The following is a 21,710-nucleotide window of genomic DNA, read 5'->3' as shown; positions in this document are numbered from 1 at the left end:
TGTGTGCAAGGTACTCAGCACAGGGACTGGCATACAGTAAGTGCTCCATGCCTGCTGTTGTTGCTATCGTTATTGTTATTGTTATTGCTGCTGCTGATAGCGGTGCTGTGGCTACTGTCCCTCTCTCCCAACCTAGAAGCGTCACCAGAATGTGTCCTTCTCCGACATCCGGCCCCAGAGCTGAGGAATCAGCTTTCTTAGCGCTGGAGTAAATGAACTGGTGACAGGACAGTAATCAAAGTGAGGCCCCCTCCCCCATGTTGGGGGTTGGAGGAGGCAAGGGGGTTCAGCCCTTAAAGCAAACAGCTCTGACACCAACCACAGAAACCATTCCTCAAGATGCCATTCAAAGGCCACCATCTCAATCCTGGCCCGCCTGGGGACCAAGTTCTCACTGGGACCACGCTCAGACAGGTGCGCACCAACCAGGCCCAGGGCGGCCTCACCTCCACATGAGAGGTGAGAACTCATAAAACGTAACTGGAAACCTCTACGTGAACAGGATGATGGTGATGCAGTCTCCAGCCCTCCCAGGGACCATCTCCACCATCCTAGGTCCCATTAGGACATCGCCACTCACGGCATGTCAAGCCAGTTCTGGGCTGGGGCCCCACAAACCCATAGGCGCTCGCCAAAGCCCCCCGCCCCCGTCCAAGGCCAAGCCCTCAGCACCAGCCCTCGGGTTCATGCTTCCAGCAACCCAGAGTCTCCCTGGGAAACTGTCACAGAACAGAAATTACACCCTGGGTGACAGTCTAGATCAGTGGTCTCCAACCGGTGGTCCACGGATACTGGTAGTCTGTGAGGTCTGAAAGGTTGGCGACCGCTGGTCTAGATGATAGGTTTCCCATTCTGGGAAGGTGCCTAGGGGGCCTGTCTCAAGCCTTGGGAAGCTTCGAGCCTGTTTCCGCAGGCCCCTCCTAACTGATGTGTCAATAATATCAATATCACTTCCATCTAAATCCCCTCTGTTAGGGCATTGGCTCCTCGAGGGCAAGGCTTTTTATCTGTGTGTTCACTGCTGTGTGTCAAGCTCAGAACAGTACCTGCCCTCAGATATTTTCTGGACGAATGAATGAATGAATGAATGAATGAACAATGGCACTTGTCACCCCTCCTGGGACTACTTTGTGGGAATGAGACCTCCTGGACTGGCTATCCACCCAGGAACTCCACCTGGCCACAGGGTTACCACCCACAGTGGGGGCAATGAGAGATTCCATAGGTTTTAGGGCACAGTCACCTCTACCCCTATCATGATCAAATCTACGGCAGGGACAGGAGTCACCAGCTTTGCAACCTTGTGCTGAGCAAGCCCTCACAGGCCTCTCCCATCCGCCCTCCCAAAGGGAAATATGTACTAACAACACCAACAGCTCACATCGCTGCTGCCAGTTTGCTGTGCTGAGCACTTCCTGTGCACCTGACTCCTGTAACTCTCTAAGGAAGGCGCCGTTTGCTAGGTGAGGAAACCGGGCTGGTTGCACCACCAGCCCGAGGCCCCCCAGCCGGCAGCAGACACCAGGGTCCTCACCCACACGCTCACGCTGCCTCCCCACAGGGGAGGTGCCCACCTGGGTGGTAGGTAAAGTGCTGAGGCTGACTTCGTTTTCTCTTTCCGTTGATGACGTAGAAGTTCACCTTCACTGACGTGCGGACGTGCTTGTTCCGGTACTCGGGGATCTCCACAAAAAGCATGTTCTGAAAGGAAGGGGTTGTCATTAACTTCACGGCAGCAACATCTAAATCCCCATCCAAGGCCCCAAGCGCGTGGAGCCAGCCCATCTCCCTGGAGTCATGACACGTGCCATACGTTTACAGGTGAAATGCTATTTAAGGGGAATTTGACTTGTCAGCCTCGGCAAAGAAAGAACTGCCACTTACTCTATCGAAGAATAGTAAGATGTCACCGTTACAAATCAGCGGCCTGGTGCTCATGGAACGTTTAGTTAATTCGTCAATTCAATACCTACTGCGTGGCTGTTAGGTCCAAAGCCCTGGGACTTTGGTGCAGGAAAGGAAAAGGGAGGAAAGAGGACCCGAGGGAGGTGGGCAGGACACGGTCAGGGCATTCGGTCCTCTCGCCCGGTGCTTACAGGCTGGCTCTTGTCTTTATCCACGGTGGCCTCCATCTCCCAGATCTGCTGCCCATCTGGAAAATCCAAGAATGACAGACTCTGAAGGAACTATTAGAAACCAAGGCAAAAACTCACCCAAGCCTCTTTATCTTGGTTTTTGTATATCATTTCAGTACGGCGTACATGTGTGTGGAGCAGATGTATAGATGTACACATATGTATTTTACTTGTCATATATGTATTTTTCTTTTTGCAGAGGAAACCCATGTGACAATAGAAAACTGGGCAACAGCCTAGCCGGTTTGGCCCAGTGGATAGAGCATCAGCCTGCAGATTGAAGGGTCCCAGGTTCAAGTCCAATCAAGGGCACATGCCCTGGTTGCAGGCTTGATCCCCAGTAGGGGATGTGCAGGAGGCAGCCAATCAATAATTCTCTATCATCACTGATGTTTCTCTCTCTCCCTCTCCCTTACTCTCTCTGAAATCAATAAAAAATATATTAAAAAAAGAAAGAAAACTGGGTGGCAATGAAAAAATAAGGGGGGAAAACTGCCTATCCCCTCACCATTATCTATTTCTCCACATCTGAATGCATATATATCTTTTATTCTTTCAAAATAAAAGTAGTATTGTTACACATTATACTTTACTCTATGCTTTGTTCCACCAAAGACTAAGTCCAAGATGCCCCCTGCAGACCACTGGCTGTCCCAGACATCCCTTCCTGGTAGTCTGAGAACACAGGTGGCTCACACCGTCTGTCCTAAGATGTCCTGGCTTATGAGTCACCGGAGAGAATGGAAACATAGGATCCCACCCTCCACCGTTCAGTCAACAGTCAGCCTGGATCCCACACAGCTCACTGCAGCAGCTGATGAGCGGCTTTGCTCAATAGTAAACTCCTTCCCTGCAGCACAGCACTAGCTCCCCACTTTGGGGCCAAGAAGCCAGGCCAAACAAAACTCTGCATTTGCAAATAATAGATTTCTTTTACTGACCACCTACACTGGCCGTTGGGCAGCTTTTGGCTCAAACAAATCATTTCCACCAGTGTTTCCAGGGTGTTTTGTGGAACACTGGCTCTGAAGATTATTAAATGGGTTTACGAGAATGGGAAACAAATTCTACAAACTAATAAGCATTTGGAAAATGCCGAGTCTACGGACCCGAGAGAAATGGGAGGGAGCCCTTCTCCCTAAATGTCACCCTTCCCTCCTTGTCTGGTGGGCGTGCGTAAATAAACTCCACCCACCAACAGTCATAGATTCTAGTGCACGGCTGCTTGAGGGTTCCCTTAGAAATGACCAGCCCAGCACCATCGGATGGGGAAAGGGAGGCCTGAGAAGGAAGAGGGCCGTCCCAAGGCATGCAGTGGACAGCTGTCACCGTCCTAAGGAGCTACTGCACATCCAGTAACGGAGATGCTTTCAGGGAGAGGAGCTCCAGGCCATTGAGCAGAAAGACGATGAGCGGCTTCCTGGGAAGCTGGAGGGAGGGCCCACGTAGGCAGGATCTTTCCGGGGTCACGGCCATCACGAAGGTGCGTGCACGTCTCCTCAAGCCCCTCCCTGTGCCTTCAGATACCGTCCAAGCTCCCCCAGTGGCCGTGAGGGCCCCACCGAACCTGGCGCCTGCTCTGTCCCAGCCTCTTCGGGCGCCATTCTCCCCCCTCCCCCCAAAATAACAGCTGTTGCCTACCAGCGCTTGCCACATGTGACATCACTCAAAGCACCTCGCAGGTACAGACTTGGTGAATCCACATGACAACCCTAGGCCACGGGACCGCTCATCACCACCATCTGACAGGTGAGGATACTCAGGCACAGAGAGGTCAAGGCACTGGCCCCAGAACACACAGGTAGTGGGTAGAGAAGCCCCATTGGAGCCCAGGCAGCCTGGTTTTAGAGCCAGCCCTCCTTATCCCACCACCCTTACGTGGCTTCAGATTCCTCTGCCAAGTTAATAAAGGTGGGAGGCATCTCAGTGGCTCATCCTTGAAGACCCAGCTGTGGCCTCAGGTTAGACCACGTTTGTCCCCTCAGGGCTCAAGAGCACCCTGGGTACCCCACCACCACTCTCACTGTCTCCCCATTGTCCGGAACATCCTCAGAGGTTGTCTACCTCTTTGCATGCCCCAGCGCTCAGCTATTTGCCGACACGACGACAATGAAAATCACCGAAGTCAGAGTCACAATGTAAGCGGTGGCCAGGGCAGGAGAGCACCTGCCAAGAAAGCAGAGGCCCACTGGGTGCCAAGGGCCAGGTGCCCATCGGTAGATGGATGGTTAAACAGGATGTGGTCCACCGTACAATGGAATATTATTCAGCCTTAAAAGGGAAGGAAATTCTGACACGGGCTACCACACCGATAGACCTTGAAACATTATGCTCAGTGAAATAAGCCAGACGCAAAAGGCCAGATATGCACGGTCCCACTTACATGAGGTGCGCAGAACGGACCAATACACAGACACAGAAAGAATACAGGCTACCTGGGACTTGGCAGGGGCAGGGGGAGAGTTCCTGTTCAATGGGTGCGGAGCTTCTGTTTCACACAATGAAAATGTTCTGAACATAGACAGTGGTGATGATTACACAACGTTGTGAATGTACTTAATACCCCTGAACTATATACTTATCAATGGTTAAAATGATCAATAGTGTATTATGTGTATTTTACCACAATTTTTTAAAAAAACAACATTTTTATTGATTTCAGAAAGGAAGGGAGAGGGAGAGAAAGGGGGAGAGAGAGAAACATCAGTGATGAGAGAGAATTATTGATCAGCTGCTTCGAGCCCACAACCTGGGTATGTGTCCTGACCAGGAATTGAACTGTGACTTCGTGGTTCATAGGTTGAGGCTCAACCACTGAGCCATGCTGGTCGGGCTACCACAATTTTTAAAAAACCAACTGGCCTCACCCCCAGAGGCCTGGCTTGTTTTGCAGCCTGTAAAGTGGCTTAGAGGTTTTTTAAATTAGTTGCTGCCATTTCAAAATGAGACTTCACTGAAAACTGCAGATTTTGCTCTTGGACAAAAAAAAAATCCGACAATCTGGTCATTCTGGGCACGCACAGGGAACTTACCATGGCATCCTCTTCTGACAGTGTGTGATGCCCACTTTACCGTGACACCTGCCCTGACCTCCACAGCCGTGCACCTGCCTCAGTGGGCCTTTAAGGTGCCACCGCCCGCAACCTTGCTTAGAAGGCTGCCCAGGCTTCTGAAGGTTCCCTCGCTAAGGATGTGTCTGATGTTATTCTCATGATTGCAGGACATCAGAACCCCTCTGTCTTGGACATAGTCCCATCCTGCTGCACAGCCCCCCAAACCAAGGACCCCAGCCTGGCCTGCAGAGGGGCACCCCTACATAGCCACCCACTCAGAACCCCTCCCTTCCACCGCCCCTCGCTGGGCTCCAGCCGGGGCAAACAGGGCCTGCCAGGCAGCTCTTCCTCAGGACGCCCTCTGCAGTGGGCCGCTCCCAGAGCTCCTGGCATCGGGTCAGAAGACAACAGTGGGGTTGGAGGAAATGCCTGCTAGGTCCATGTTCTCACGGGCCTTCAGCACCCACCTGCTGTAGCCCTGGTCCTCTCTGCACCTCCCCGCACCTCCCTGTGCCTCCCTGCGCCTCCCTGGGCCTCCCTGCGCCTCCCTGGGCATGTTCTGTGCCAGAACGGACTTCCCCTCTGTTCGTCACCAACCCTGGAGCAGACAGACCTGCTTCAGATCCCTTGTTTTGCCCCCAATTAACCGTGTAAGTTTGGCTAAGACACTTCATCTCTCTTTGCCTCTAATCCAAAATATGGGGGGGAATCATAGTACCTATACCTCCTAGGAGTCATCCCAAGATAACAGACGCCCAGCAGAAAACAGATGTTGAGTCGACAAGGCAAACATTAGTATTGTGACCAGTGGCAACAGATTATTGAAATACTGTCTTTTTCATCTTTTTTGCAGTCTGGGTTCAAGTCCTGTTCTCTCCATTTAGCTGTGTGGGCTTTGAGGGGTAGCTTAAGCTCTCTGTGCTTCTGTTTCCTCAGAGACAAATAATAACGTTAATTTACTGACTTCCAAGAGTTTGGCAAGAATTCAAGTAGAAATTATATGTAAAATGCTGAGCAAAGTGCCCAGCCCATAGCAAGTGCTGGTCTCGTCTCACTGTTGTTTTAGAATGTGGTGTTTCACGTGGGTCCGCCTCTAGGGAGAAAGAAGTGGCTGGCCATGTGACCCAGTTCTCTGGTGGGTCTCACAGGTTCTTGTTCATTTCATGGCATGACATCTCTCACTGCAAATGAGTAAAAGGGCCATAGAAAGTATTCACTGAGGGGGGCAGGCCGAAGTAATTACGGGCCAACCATACTGGGTATGAAATAGCAGGTATATGAGGTAAAGGAATACTGGGCAGCACTCAGAATAAGGAAGATCGTGTTTTCTGACCTGGAAGCGTGTTGCTGTTATATTAAAAGGCAGCATGTGTAAGTGCGGCAGAGCAGTGTGTGCAGCGCTATGCAGCTCTGTGAGTCTGCAAATAAGTCTGCTTCAACTCAGGGAACCTGTGTCTAAGCTACACGTACGGTTACACCTCTACAGCCGGGACTGGATGGATGAGGCGAGACCCTCACGTCTTCCTTCACAGGATTCAAGCAACATGGCAGAGCTATGGGTGGTTTCCATTTGTGTGCATTTTTCCAGTGTTTTTTTAAATAAAGTTTTTCTCTTATGAAAACAACTAGAGGCTCAGTGCACAAAAATTTGTGCACTCAGGGGGGTCCCTTAGCCTTGCAGTTTGGGACCCCTCGGCCTCGGGGGATGTCCACCTGCTGGCTTAGGCGTGATCCCCAGGGGATCGGGCCTAAGCTGGCAATCAGACATCCCTCTGGCAGCCTGGGAGCCCTCGGGGGATGTCGACTTGCCAGTGGGGAGTAGGCCTAAGCTGCAGTCAAACATCCTTAGCGCTGCTGAGGAGGCGGGAGAGGCTCCCGCCACCACCGCTGTGCTGGCAGCCATCAGCCTGGCTTGTGGCTGAGCAGAGCTCCCCCTGTGGGAGTGCACTGACCACCAAGGGTCTGGCAGACCCCCTGGTGGTCAGTGTGTGTCATAGTGACCAGTCATTCCCAGTCATTCTGCTGTTAGGGTCAATTTGCATATTACCCTTTTATTATATAGGATATGTTGCAACTGCCAGTTGACTTGCCTGTTTCCCAGCACCTCTCTGGGGCCACGATCTTAGACGGAGGCCGGGCCTGGGCCACCTGCACTCATTAAGCTCCTACTGCGCAGCAGGCCCTATGCGGGCTGCTGGGGCCACAATACCAGCCACACATGCATGCCTGAGTTCAAGGTCCCCGGACAAAGAGGCAGGCCCCATGTCCACCGGAATGCAAAAGAGACATGGCTCAAAGTTCCTCACCTTGACTGAGAAGGGGACCCTGTCCCCCTCCTCAGCCTCCCTCCCCGACTCAGCTCCAGCCACACTAGCCTTCTCTGCCCCTCCACCAACCACGCTTGCTCTTCTCCAGCCCTCACCAGGACCAGTTCCTTCCCATCCTTTAGGTTCAGCTCAGGGAGGACCCCCTGACCTGTCCCCAATCCTGTCATTTTCTGTGCCACTCACTCTCTGGCATCATTTTACCTGACTGCTGGGTTTCTCTCTCTCTCTCTCTCTCTCTCTCTCTCTCTCTCTCTCTCTCTCTCTCTCTCTAAGCTCCCTGAGAGCAAGACCATGCACCTCTCTCGCTCTTTGCTTTACCCCCAGCACTATGTGGCTGGCACGTAATAGGTGCTCAGTAAACACTGTCAGAATAAACAAACTGATCTCAGGATGCCCCCACAAAGAGAAATCACCGAGTCCTGATTGAAGGATCCATTTGGGAACTGACTTAGAGGAAAGAGCCTGGAATGTGGATGCCGACAAGGAATCACATGCAACCAACGCAACTCAGCCCGAGTTGTCTGTATGAACCCGCCTCCCGCCCCATACCCGGGTCTGAGCCTCCGCGGAAACCGGCCCAGAACAGAGAGGCCTGAGGAGATCAAGTATGCATCTACTGCTCTGGGCGGAGATGAAATAAACGGCTTCGGTCTCTCGAGCAGATGTTCGGGCAAACTTCCCCCGGCCTAAATTAAGAGGGACTGGCAGCCAGCGTGAAAACGAAAACGTCCTTCCAAGTCTTACTCAGAGGGGAAGGGGAAAGAGCCAACTTCTTTGGGCAAAGAGGCTGGGCCTAGAGAAGACTTAGCAAGTCTGCAAGGAAGAGAGTGGGGTGGGTGGCACGCCTGGCTCAATTAGCGTCATAGCCATCGATGCCACTCGGCTGCAGTGCAGATGAACAGGCCTCGCGTGTGGGCCCAGGGCCCCTACATGTCAGCCGGTCTCGTGACTTCTCTTTGCAGACGGCTCTGGAGCCCCAGGTCGGAGCGGAGGGTCAGGAGGCAGCGGGTTGGCGTGGGGTCTGGAGGCTCAGCGATTGGCCCGATGAGCCGGGGGCCCACGCGGGCGCTCACAGGATGAACAAGGGGCCCTTCGGGAGGAGGAAAGCAGATCGGTTCTCACTTGGGCCGCAAGCATGCCATTGGCTCCAGGCAAAAGGGAGGAGATCAACACGTCAGCTTGGGTTAGGAGACCGTGCGTGATGCGTCCCAGTCCTGGCTTTTAAAAATTGGCTAAGTGACGGCAGTGGGAGACATTTTGGTCTGCGTTACATTGCTCACGAGCAGAAAAGCGTGTACTCCCTGGACACACGGGCTTAATGAGCCGAGCAGATGGGGGATTGGGACAACTGCAGGGGCTGCTCACTCACCTCCCAGCTTCCACTTGTCTTCCCCCGCCCCCCCCCCCAGCCCCGCGAGTCCGTTCCTTATCTAGATTACAAGAACAATCTTTAAAGTATAAATTAGATCACGTCACTTCCCTTCTTATTGCTTTTGGAATAAAATCCAAGCTCCTCGCCATGCCCCTAGGCCTGGCATGATCCGATCCTCCAGCGACCTCACACCCACCAGCCACCGTGGCCTGCTTGCGGTTCCTCAAATGCTCCAAGCTCACCCCCTCCTTGGGGCTTAGGCACTGGGTGGTTCCTTCTGCCTGTGACATTCTTCCTACAGTCCACCAACTCCCTCTTCCCCGCCTTGACGTCTCTGTTCAACGCCACCTCCTCAGGGAAGCCCCCTGACCACTCTCTACAGAGGTGTCGCATTTAACAAACAAAAATACAAGACATCCAGTACTGAATTTCAGAATACAACGCATACTTTTCTACTGCGAGTATATGCCAAGCTCTGTGTTGTTGCACGGGACATACTCATACTAGAGGAACTCACTGTTTGTCTGAGATTTGAATGTAACTGCATGTCCTGTTTTCCCCCTATGACCCGGTTTCACTGTCTTCACAGCACCTTCGCCACCTCCAAGTGACCTATTACAAACCAGTTTGCGACTGTCCACCCCCCGCGGACAGGGGACTCATCCATCACACATCCCCAGGGCCTGGCACAGCGCCTGCACACAGTAGGCGTCCAGTAACTATCTGGGGAATGACGATGGAAGCCCTGGGGCTGAGCGAGCAGAGCAAAGCTAACAGGGCCTCATCGCTCGGTCATGTTACATAGAGGCCGGATGTCAGCTCATCTTTCCTGCCGCTCCTCTGGGTGATGAGCTGTCATCTAGAGATGGCCTACACCCTCTTCGCACAGCCAGTCCCTCTGGGAGCCCAGTCCTCCACTGACCAGCTCTGTCAGCTCCAGGAAGTGGGTCGACCTCACTCTGTGAGCCTGTTTCCCCTGTCTCTAAAGCAGGGGCAGGGAGCAGGATGTCGGTCAAGCTCCCTCCAGCTCCGGCGAGGACGGCTGGAGCCCCACAGCTCGGGTGACGGTGAGAAGGAACTCACCTGGGCCCGGAAGCACTCTTCTCCCAGACAGGAAACCAGCAGGACCCCACCTTCCTGATACTGTGTCAAGGGAACTGGGCTCCCAGGGGATGCGTGGAGAGTCCGCTGACATTTTTTGAGCGCCTACTATGTGCTCGACACCTTCAGGTCCCTGATCTTCTTTTATCCCTAGAATACTACCAACCCCATTTTACAGATGGGGAACGTGAGTCCCAGCGCACATAACAGGAGGCTGATCCAGGCTTCAAGCCACGCCTGCCGCTGAGCCCAAGTCCAGCTTGCTTACACCTTAAATATACAGTCTCAGAAATATAGAACCAGTAATAGAAAAGGGTGTGAAACGATTCATGGATATTATGATTTGTTGGGGGGATGGGGGTGGGGGATTCCAACCTGCTAACTGCAAATGACACAATGGCCAGTGGAAAGGCTGGGACCCGGGGGGCTCATTTCCCCGTGCCCTCTTTCAAAGGCATCCAAACAGAATGAACTGCAGGATTCTCTCACTCAGAAGTCTGTTCTCACATGCAATGGACTGGAGTTTGGGCAGATTTTCAGCTCTCTGAAAATGAGACCGTTTTCTCTGTCCCCCGTGGGGCTTCAGCAGTGATCTGGCCGCTGCCTGCGGAGGAGAGCTGTGCGGCCCAGCCAGCTGTAAGTGGTGGGCTCCAGTGGGGGAAGAGGGGGGAGCGATGACGCTGTAGACGTGAGTCACCCAGGGCAAAGGTCTGCGAGCCTTAGTCATGCCCCGGCCCAGCCTGGGTCGGACCTTTCCCAGAGGGAAACCCAATCCCGAGTCTATTGTTTCAGAAAACGCGGCTCGGGGCGAGCCCACAGAGCCCCACAGGTGGAAGGAGGGGGTGCCTTCTCTAAGGTGGTTCCAATTTTTCCAGGACACTAATTCGTGGAAAAATCCTTCATCTAGCAAAAAAAGAAATTTATTTTAAGCAAATGCATTTCTATTTATTAAACGAAGCTCAAAGTACAACCTTTGGGAACCTCCAAGTAATAAAATGACTCATCTTAGGATGCGATGACTCAGTGGGAACGAGGGATTCCACCACCCACGCCTCCTCTAAAAAATCAACTTGCCCTCTCAACAGGTGATGGGAGCCTCCGCCATCTGCCTGTTCCAAGAACGGCGTCCAGCAAAACAAAACACAAGTTCTCTTCAAACAATTTAAGTTTCAAAGCTGAGTAAGCCGAAGCAGGCACGTTTCCAACCTACACCCCCGCGGGAGAGAGAGCCAGGGAGCTACTTGGCGGGGGCAGGGGGCCCGAATTAAGGAAGATTTACCAGCTGAAAAATTCCAAAACTCTGTGTCATGTGGAGGAAGCTTCCAAAACATTGGATCCCACCCAGGCGCGGGGAGTCACCCAAAGCCATGGCAACCCCGTTTCCGCTGCCACATCACTTTTATTTTTGTGTCCCTAGATTTTTTCCTGTTTTGCAATGTTTTGCTGGGACCCCCGACTCCGCCTGGGGCCTGGGTGGCCGGGGGCCAGGGTGACCTGCTGAAGTCAGGGACAGCCTGGACTCCTGGTGTGAACTTCGCCCGAAAGGTCACATGTTTTTTAAATTTCAGAGAATATAGAAAGGCTTTTCAGCCAGCAGTGAGAAATACCTGGTGGTTCTGTCTGATTTCTCTTGTCCTCTGGGATGTGACTAGAGAGATTGCTCAGGGGGTTGATGATAAATGTTGCTTAGGATTCCAGCTCTGTCTCCAGCTGTGGGCTGAGCTGGGGCCCCGTGACCTGACCTCTACGAGCCTCAGTTACGTCATCTGTAAAATGGGGATAATGCCACCCACCTCTCAGGGCTGGTGTGACAGTGAAAAGAAGTGACACATTCACTCAGCAATATGTGTGAGCACCTACTGTGTGCCGGGGATTATGCTGCAGACACAGTTGCAAACACCAAGTCCCTGCCCTCAAGGAACTAAGAGTCTAGCAAGGGAGACCAGATAACAAATGAGTGAACGAACAGACAAGGTCATTTCAGTAGTGCTAAGTGCCACGGAGAAAACAGAGCAGGACAATGAGACAGGAGCTGACAGGTGGGAGGGGAGGGTGACCGGCTTCAGAGCAGATGGGCAAGGAGGGGCGGGGGCTTGAAGGAAGAGGAGGGCGAGCTTCATAAAGAAACGATGGCAGGACATTCTAAGAAGAGCGAGCGAAAGCAAAGGTTCTGAGGCAGAAAGGAGCTTGGGCTGTGTGGGGACAGAATGAAGCCAGCGCCGTGGCAGCCAAGTAAGCAAGGAGGAGGTCGAAAAAGCTGAAATCGGAGGTGATGGGTGAGGGCCAGGCTCTGAGAAGCCCTGAAAATAATTAAAATTAGTAATAAGATATTAATCATAATACTAATCGTGCTGCTATAAATAAGAGGCCTTTTTCCAAAACACCGAGCGCTTCCAACTTAAGGAACCCCATGCTGCCCCTCTCCTTCTGTCTTTCCACCGCTCTCCAATTTGTCATCGTGCTGGAGTGGAAACCACCAATTCCATTTCAGCCACGGCTATAAAAAGAACGCTGGAGCCGGTGGTGCCGATGACCCAACGTGGGGGCTAAGATTAGCCCAGGAGGCTGTCACCTTTCCTTAATGTGAGAACCAGCTGGGGTTCCCCTTCCTTGGAAAAGTTCGGCTGTTCCACTCCACCCCGCCCGCAGCGCCTTCGCCGGCCAAGCTGTCCATGGAGATGGGAACAGGGATGCTGCGTTTTGGAAAAAAGAAGTTGAGCAACAGGGATTCCCCCTGCAGAAGGCAGCCCTGGGCTGGGAGGCGAGTTCTTGGGGTCAAAAGAGCAGAATCAGGTCCCTGCAGACACAAGGCGAGCCCCCTGTCTGTCACAGCCACCAGGAGCCAGACATCCCACCAGGGAAGCCCACCACTCCTGGGGGGAGGGGCGGAGGGGGGTGTCTCAGACACTCCCGGGGTCTGCTGGCACCAGTCCAGGAACCACATGCATCCAGGATTCTTTCATGAACTGCATCCTCTCGACCCCAGAGACCCACTGCAGAAGTCAGTGCTTGCTTTCACCACCAAATGGCCCAAGTCAGAGGCTCAGAGCAGCTAGAAGAAGGTCTTCAGCCAAATTAACCTGGTTCTAAGCCGTTTCAGAGCAGAACAGCTAACAGTTAAGGTACAGACTCTGGAGCCAGGCTGGCTAGGGCCAAACCCAGCACTGCCATTAACCAGCTGTGTGATCCTCACTAAGTTACCTAGCCTCTCTGTGCTCAGCTTCTCATTAGTAAAATTGGGAGAGCAGTGGTTACCTTGTAGGACTGTCGTGAGGAATCAGATCCGTTAATATATATAAAATGCTTAGGACAAGGCCTGGCACATAGTTTATTATTACTTATGATGGTTTTTCAATGTCTCTCAGTTCCATGAGCTAAAATCTTACCTTTTGCCCTTCCATCAACTAAATGTAATGATAATAATAGAAGCTAACATTTGATGAGCACCTCATTTAATCCCCTCATCTCTCAAGAGAAGTGAATCATCTGTATTTTACAAAAGAGGAAATACTGGCTCAGAGAGGTGAAGCGACTTACCCGGGATGCCAAAGCTACTAAATTCAGATCATGGATTTGAACTAGGCCGTCTGACCTCAGAGTCAGTGCCTGTAACCACCACAGCCTGCAGCCCCCCACAGCCGCCCACCCAAGGCCTACGCCGAGGGCAGTGTGTGTCGAATAAACCCTGTATGGCCTGAGCTATGATAACACCGGACAGACCATAGTAGAACAGCAGACATTCAATGAGCACTCCCTATGCACTGAGCTCACGTTGTTCATTTCTGCAATTAACTCCAGGAGGAAGGGACTGTTACTACCTCATCTTACAGAGACAGACATTGAGGCCCAGGAAGGTAGAAAAACTGGACAATGTTGGGTATGATCTCAGGTGAATGCCCTGACTTCTCTGCCGTCTGCCTCCCACAGGTGCTGGGTTAGAGAGGACAACCTGGGGAGAGTGGCAGGCGAAGGGCCCGCCCACAGATGGACTCAAAGGGAGCTGTTACTATTACTCTTCTCATAACATGCAGCGGGCTCTGAGTTTTCCTCCCTTTAAGAGGTAAACTGTGAAATTTCCTCCAGGCCAAGAAAGAAAAGCCTGAGAGTAAATGCCATTCATTCATTCACTCACTCACTCATGAGATCCAGGACAACTGAAAGCTGGCTGGCCCCTAACTCCGCGGGGAACTTGCAGGACCTGGCATCCGAATCATCCCTACCGGGTTCCACTGCCACTCCCCCACCCCCGCCCCCCCAGGAACTACCAACCTGGACACCGATAACAAGACATCTGTATGTTATTAGCATTTTCCCTCCGCCAGTAAGGCATTTTGAAGCCATACACTTCTTGTGAGAGTCAGCAGAAGGCCAACAGGATGGCGCCTGCTACAGGAGATACATCAGAACCGAAGAGGCTAACCTCATAGCACTCTCCTGCTCAAGAACCCAGCATGGCTCCCTATTACTTTACCCAGGTGCAGACCAAAGCAAGCTTCTGTCTGTACCTGGCGTTGGAAGACCTCTGTGTTCTGGCCTCTGCCCGCGGATCAAAGCAGTTCCCCATGTTAAATGGCCTCTACTTCGGCAAATTGGCTTGCCCTCTGACTCAGCAGGGCCTTACAAATTGTTGCTATAGAACACATTTTACATTTCCCCACCACCTGGAAAACAAGCATCCCCCAGGACACTTTGAAAAGTGCATGCTTTGCCGAAACCGGTTTGGCTCAGTGGATAGAGCGTCGGCTTGCGGACTGAAAGGTCCCAGGTTCGATTCTGGTTAAGGGCATGTACCTGGGTTGCGGGCACATCCCCAGTAGGAGATGTGCAGGAGGCAGCTGATCGATGTCTCTCTCATCGATGTTTCTAGCTCTCTATCTCTCACCCTTCCTCTCTGTAAAAAATCAATAAAATATATATTTTTTTAAAAAAGTGCATGCCCTCTTGAATCCACTATCCCACATATAGGAAAGAGCATTAGCTAACATACCATGCACTTTCTATATCCCAAGCCTTTTATAAGCACAAACATGATGAACTCCTAATTTCTCAACCACCCGATGAGGTAGGACTGTCACCATCCTCACTGTACAGATGAGGACATTGTTGCCCAGAGAGGATAAGTAACTTGCCCAAGGTCACACAGCTAGAAGGTAGTGGGGCTGGGTTTTGAACACAAGCAGACTGGCTAAAGAGCGAGTTCCCACCTAACTGACAAAACGAATGCAGAAGATGCTCAGCACTGAGCTACCTATAACAGCACAGAGTGGGAAGCAGCCTAATGCCCAATGAAAGGGGAATAAGTATGGTGTTGAACAAACACATACTAGAAAGCAATGCACCCATTTCAATGTCTGTGTTCCTAACCCCTCACTACACCACCACTGACCGCTCAGGGGCCTTCTAATCCACTCCCACGCCCACCCGCCTCAGGGCCCACCCTCAGGGCCCATCCTCAGGGCCCATCCTCAGGGCCCACCCTCAGGGCCCACCCTCAGGGCCCCAAGAGGAAGCTTTGTGGGAAGAGGGAAGAAGCTCACCTCCCCCAGACACTCTGCTTTCTCTGCCAGCAGGTGTCTTCATGATCCACAGATCCATGATGCATCCAGGCTGAAGGGCAGCCCCCAGAGGAGGTGCCCTGGGCAGTGCACAAGCCCACAACAGAACAACCTGCCTGCTACATTCTCTGCATCATCCTAAAGGCAATAAACCAAGAAACAAGCACCAACACCTCTTTGAATTAACCTACAGAAATCATGTCCTAGAAGAAAAGAACTCGGTCTACCATCCACAACTACCCAATAATTGCATAACCTGATACTTTTCCTGCTTCCCATCATTTTCTCTTTGCCTCGCCCTCATGGGCAAAACACATTACCAGACCATGTACGCAAGAAAGACTACAACACGGCCAATAAACAGAAACATTAAACCTCTCAGAGCAAAGGATGCAAAATAAAAAGAAGTACCAATTCAGTGAATTGTTTTAATTTTTTAAAATGGCACTTCTGGGAAGCGGGGGAAACCAGTTCTGATGTGGTATTGGTGGAAGTTTCAATTTGTACATTTCTGGAAGGTAGCTTAGCAATCTGCATTTAAAATCCTCAAAATGACTCTCCAGCATTCCACTGCTAGGAATAAAACATAAATAAACAAGATGCACATGGAGATTTGTGTCGAAAAGATTAATTAATCTTCAAAGTATAAGAAGATTAATCGCAACACGATTTATAATTAAATCTAAGTAGCTAATGTTTATTAGCTTACGATATACCTGGTGCTGTTATAATTACTCGACATGTACTAACTCATTTAACCCCGTGACAACCCTCTGTTATTATCATTTCATACATACGAAAATGGAGGCACAGAGAGGTTAGGTAATTTGCCTAAGATCACACAGCAAGCAAGTAGCAGAGCCAGATGTGAACCGAGGATGCCCAGGCCCAGAACAGGCACACTAATCCCCATGCTGTCTGGCCTCCCTTCTTAATAATAGTAAGAAGTTGAAAAAATATACCTTTCTATGTGGAAAGAAAAAAAAAATTTTTTTTTAAGAGTTGGGGTTGGCAGGGGACAACCTTCTCATTTAATGAAACAACCCAGGATCAGCTAAAACACATTACGGCACATTCACACAGTGGTGAACTGTGTCAACATCCAAATCACTAGAGACATGGGGGACTTATCCCGGTGAGGGAAAAGGGCAGAATGTGCAAGTCTACACGATGATATCCACCCACAGTCAATGCTGCTTAGAACCAGCAGGTGGTGGCTTTCGCATGGCCAGGGGACACACACGAGCCGAAAGGGCCCTACCTGTGGTCTTCTCCGTGAACACGACCTTGGACTCAGCCGTGAAGTTCTGGCCCGTGAGGATCATCTGCTGGCCCCCGTACACCAGGCAGCTGTCGATGTCCTGTCTCTCCACCATGGGCAGCTCGTGGGCGGACCGCTGGGCTGCGGACAGAAGACAAGAAGTCGCCGTGAGGACACTCCAGCAAGGCTTTCTGATTTCACGGTGACGAGCTGGGACATGCTCTGCCCACCTTTTCACCTGTTGTCACGTCTAAATGTGGAGCCGTCATCACCCCTGTAAACCTGACTGCAAATGTCATGTTCTCGTAAAAGTGTCCGAGTCATTCGGATGCATTTTCTCCTAACAACACGTTTTGTTTTCCTGAATCAAGGGACGGGAAAGGCAAATGAGAATTTGATTACTGTATTTTTATGAAAGGACTAGTGGCCTGGTGCACAAAATTTATGCATCGTCCGGAAGATCGTCCAGACAGTCCTCCTGCTGTTCAGTCTAATTAGCATATTAGCTCTTTATTATGTAGGATGGGCAAACCAACGATTCCATGAGACTCATTTCGCTAGAATGCACTTTCTCCTTTTGCACTTGACGTCAGCCCACACCTTCAGCACACACATGCAACACGTTAGGACCCGGTTCCTGATATTTGCTTTGAAATTCATTAGCAATTCCAGACATCGTCTAAAAGGCTTCCCTGATCTGCCCACCATCTCCCTGACCTCACTCCCTACAATGGACTCCCCCTTGCTCGTGCTGCCCCAGCCTCACTTCTGGAATGTTCTGTTTCTCAGACCCACTCAGCTCACTCTTGTCTTGGAGCGTTTGCACTTTCGAGTGCCTCTCTCTCTGGCAGGTTCTGCCCCATGACCTGCAGGGCTCCCTCCTCACTTCCTGCAGGCTTCCACTCGGCTGTCACCACCTCAGCGAGGCTTCCTCACCCAGCCCCGCCACCCTCCTCCCTTGCAGCTATAGCGGGCACCCTGTCCATCGTGGTCTGTCTGTCTCTCCCTCTCTTGCCTTTATCCTGCTCTTACCCTGCTTTGTTTTTCTCCAAAGAACTTTCCACTTACAGACACACTGTATGTGGCTTTATTGGTTCAGGTCTTCTTCTGCCCCCTCTAGACTGTAAGCCTTTGTGTATGATGTGAGCCCACGGCTGGGGACAGAGCTGGGATTTAGGAGGAGGTGCTTGGGAGGAAGGGAAGGAGAGAGGGAGGAACGGATAGACGGGTGGATGGCTGGCTGGCTGGAAGGACAGATGGACAGGCGGACAGATGGATAGGAATAAATGTGGATATATCTCAATACAGTGTGGCACACATATCTCTGTCTCTCTCCATCTCTAAGTTGTCATGTATGCCTGCAATAACGAAAGAAGGAAGAGTGGGCAGCCGTGTGCTGAGCGCTTTACTGCAATGATATACTTGAATGCTCACAGCAACCTTCTGAGGAAGGAAGTATTAAAATCATGCACACTTGACTGGGGAGAAAATTAAAGCTAAGAGAAGTCAGGTCACCACGTGGCCAAGGCTCTGTGGCAAAGCTCGGTGGGAACCCCCAGAGCTGCCATGCCCAGCGCCGGCCCCTCCCGTGGCCATGCCAGCCAGGCTCTGACTGTCTGCAGGGAGGATGGAGACCCTCCCCAGCCCCCTTCCCAGGGCGGGTGAGAACCGGGTCCCAGCAGCACCAGGGGCCCGTCTGCTCAGGCCTCGCCTTGGCAGCGTGGGTCGAAGAGGCCGGTCCTCCCCTCGGTGAGTCACCCTGAGCTCCTGGCCTTCCTCCCGGAGCCCGAGAACTGGGCGGAGGGCCAGTCCTTTCCGTGCCAGCGGCCCGTGGACCTCCCCATCCGGGAGCCGGGGCAGCAGCCGTGTGAGGCCCGAGGCCCAAGCCGAACCCTCCCCTCCTGGCCGGCCTGAGCCTCCAGGTGGTGAGCACCCCCTCCCTCTGCCCAGAGCTACACTGGAACCGGCTCCTTCAGGAGCCACCATGCACTTGGCAACATCTAAGGAATCTGTCGTGGACCAGACAGACGCTCCCAGACACTTCCCTTTCAGAGTGCAACCCGACGACTCACAGTGATCCCCTGACGGTCTCCCCATCCCGCTCCGCCCAGGCTCCCTGCTCCCAGGGACCGGCGGCCAAGTGCTGCTCCAGGGGCTGCCAGTTCGGAGTATATATTCAAAAGGCCTGTCCACAGAAGCTAATGTCTCCCACATGGGCCAGGTTATTAATCCCTTCTTTCAATATACGTGTTTTGTATGACTTCCTAATTGAGCGGCTACCAATGGAGGTTTACTAGTATTAGCAGTGAAAATACCAGCAGCCACATCGCCCGGAAAAATGGTCCCAGCTTTTAAGTTCTGCCTTTGATGAGTCTGGGGTGGGGGCCGCCGCTGGGAGCTGTGGCCCCAGGGATGGGTGGGGAGGTGGTAAGAGCCATCTGCCCCGTTTTGCAGGTGGAAAGCCTGAGTCATTGCTACTGGACAAGCTGGCCAGGGGCTCTCAGCCAGTCAGGCCGGGGCCTGGCCACGACCAGGAGGTCTGAGCGGGGCGGGAGGCTGGCCGGCCAGCTGCTCTGTGAACCACAGTGCATCGTTGTGAACACGACGAGTCCGTTTCCTAAAGCAACCTCGCTGCTGCTCCCCTCAAAGCCTCAGTTTCAAGCAACCAACTGATTCTCTCTTTGCCAGATTTGCCCTTCCCATCCCTTCTCCTTACCCGAAGGAAAGCTATCTTTTTTCAGGAAAATGTAGCCTTTACCGGTACTGCAGGCTGGCAACGCCAAGCGCACGGCCCGGAGCACCAGCACCGCGGGGTGCCTGTTAGAAAGACTGAACCTGGGCCCCACCCCAGGCCTATTAAGCCCAAATCTGCAGCTTAACAAGGCACACAGGTGGTGCTCGGGTCCCATCGAGTTCGAGAAGCACCGCTCGGCTCTGCTGCACATTAGGGTCAGCTGGGGAGCTTTAACAAGGCTGACCCCCCGGGCCTGGTTCCGGAGCCGGCTCTCAGCCTGGGCACCGACACTGGCTGGATCACGCTGTGGGTGGGGGCCCACCTGTGCATCGTAGGATGTGGAGCAGCAGCCCTGGCCTCCACCCCTAGGTGCCAGTAGCACCCCTTCCTGTGGACACCTGCCTCTGAGCAGGGCTGGATGTCCCTGGTTGAAAACCAATGATCTAGAGATTCTGACTTCAAGGGTCTGAGGGGAGGACCCCAGCATAATTTTTTAAAAAACAATCCTTCATGTTCCCGTGGGCCCCCCAGTTGGATCTGAGGCGCCGTCCCCGCCGGGTCATGCAGGGCCCTGGCAGCCACGGGAGAATTCTTGGTTACTGCTGCCTGAGTCTGGGGTCAGAAAGGCCTGGTTTCCGGTCCTGCCTCTGCCAACTCCCTGCCCTGTGACCCTGGGCCAGTCACTTCACCTCTCTCAGTCACGGATGCCTTCTCTGTGAAATCCTAACAGGTTGCCAGAGGGGAGGTGAAGGGGGGGCCGGGGGGGAGGACAAGGGATAAATGTAAAGGGGAATAAGAGGTACAAACCTCCAGTTATAAAGTAAGTCGCAGGGATGCAGTGTACAGCATAGAGGAAAGAGTCAATATTACGGTAACAACTTTGCTTGGTGACAGATGTTACTAGACTTATTGTGATCACAATGTAAGGAATATAAAGGTTGAATCATTATGCCATACACCTGAAACTAATATTGTATGTCAACTATAATAAAAAAGAAAACATTGTAATACTGAAGGCATAGTATTTTCAATATACTTAGAGAAAATATCCATTGTGGACCCAGACAAAATAATTTTGAGAATGAGGATAAAACAATGATACCATAGCCCAACAGGCGTGGCTCAGTGGTTGAGTGTTGACCTATGAACCAGAAGGTCATGGTTCAATTCCCTGCTAGGGTACATGCCTGGGTTGTGGGCTCCATCCCCAGGGGGGTGGCGGTGAGGGGGAGCATGCAGGAGGCAGCCAATCAATGATTCTCTCTCTTCATTGATGTTTCCATCTCTTTCTCCCTCTCCCTTCCTCTCTGAAATCAATAAAAATATATTAAAAATAAATAAAGATATCATAGAGAAAATGATAATAATAAATAAATTCCTGCCAGTGCCAGTCCTCTTGGGTCCTCCTACAAGCAGTATAAACATGTGGATGTGGTTAGTATGTAATTGGTAAATATTTAATACCAATAACCCAAACGTCCATCAATGGTTGAATGGATAAACAAAATGTGGTCTGTTGTGCACAAATATTACTCAGCCATAAAAAGGAATGGAGTACTGATACAGGCTGCAACGTGTATGAACCTTGAAAACATTATGCTAAATTGCAGGAGCCAGACACAAAAGGACAAATACTGTATGATCCCATCCTATATAATAAAGAGCTAATATGCTAATTAGACCAGATGCCAAACGACCTTCTGGAACCTTCCAGAACGACCAGTGGGTGGGGCCACGAGGCCGCTCTCAGGGCTGCGAGGGCCTAGGCAGCTGGGATTGCGAGGGCTGAGCTCCTTGCACGAATTTCGTGCATCGTGCCTCTAGTTTGTATGAAATGTTCAGAAGAGGCCAATCCATAGGGACAGAAAGCAGACTGGTGGGTGCCAGGTCTGGGGAGTGTCTGCTAATAGGTACGGGGTTTCTTTTTGGGGTCGTAAAAATGTTCTGGAACCAGACCATGGTGGCAGCTGCACAACACTGTGAATGTACTTAATGCCGCCGCACTCACATTTTAAAATGGTTAAAATGGTAAATTTTGTGTTATGTGTGTTTTACGACAATTAAAAATACATACAGGTAATGTAAGACCAAAAACACAGTTACCACTCAAGAAATCAGTCTTGACTCTCATTAACTTTCGAAATGCCTCTTTCTTGCTCATGTTCAAAACGT

General features: G+C 51.7%; 1 protein-coding gene across 5 annotated transcripts in view; it reads right to left on the bottom strand.

Annotated features, from left to right (window-relative positions):
* Positions 1–21,710, bottom strand: part of NFATC2 (nuclear factor of activated T cells 2) — a 150,449-nt gene that overhangs the window by 41,594 nt on the left and 87,145 nt on the right. For all 5 annotated transcript variants that reach the window (XM_059705299.1, XM_059705300.1, XM_059705298.1 and 2 more), the window contains exons 6-8: positions 16,805–16,945; positions 2,097–2,152; positions 1,575–1,701 (exon numbers count right to left, since the gene is read on the bottom strand). In XM_059705299.1, coding sequence (XP_059561282.1) covers positions 1,575–1,701; positions 2,097–2,152; positions 16,805–16,945 — 324 coding nt within the window. The remainder of the gene's footprint in view (positions 1–1,574; positions 1,702–2,096; positions 2,153–16,804; positions 16,946–21,710) is intronic.

Source organism: Myotis daubentonii, chromosome 8 (assembly GCF_963259705.1).
Source record: "Myotis daubentonii chromosome 8, mMyoDau2.1, whole genome shotgun sequence".
Taxonomy (NCBI): domain Eukaryota; kingdom Metazoa; phylum Chordata; class Mammalia; order Chiroptera; family Vespertilionidae; genus Myotis; species Myotis daubentonii.
Note: the sequence above shows the minus strand (reverse complement) of the source record. Positions and strands in the feature narration are given on the sequence as shown.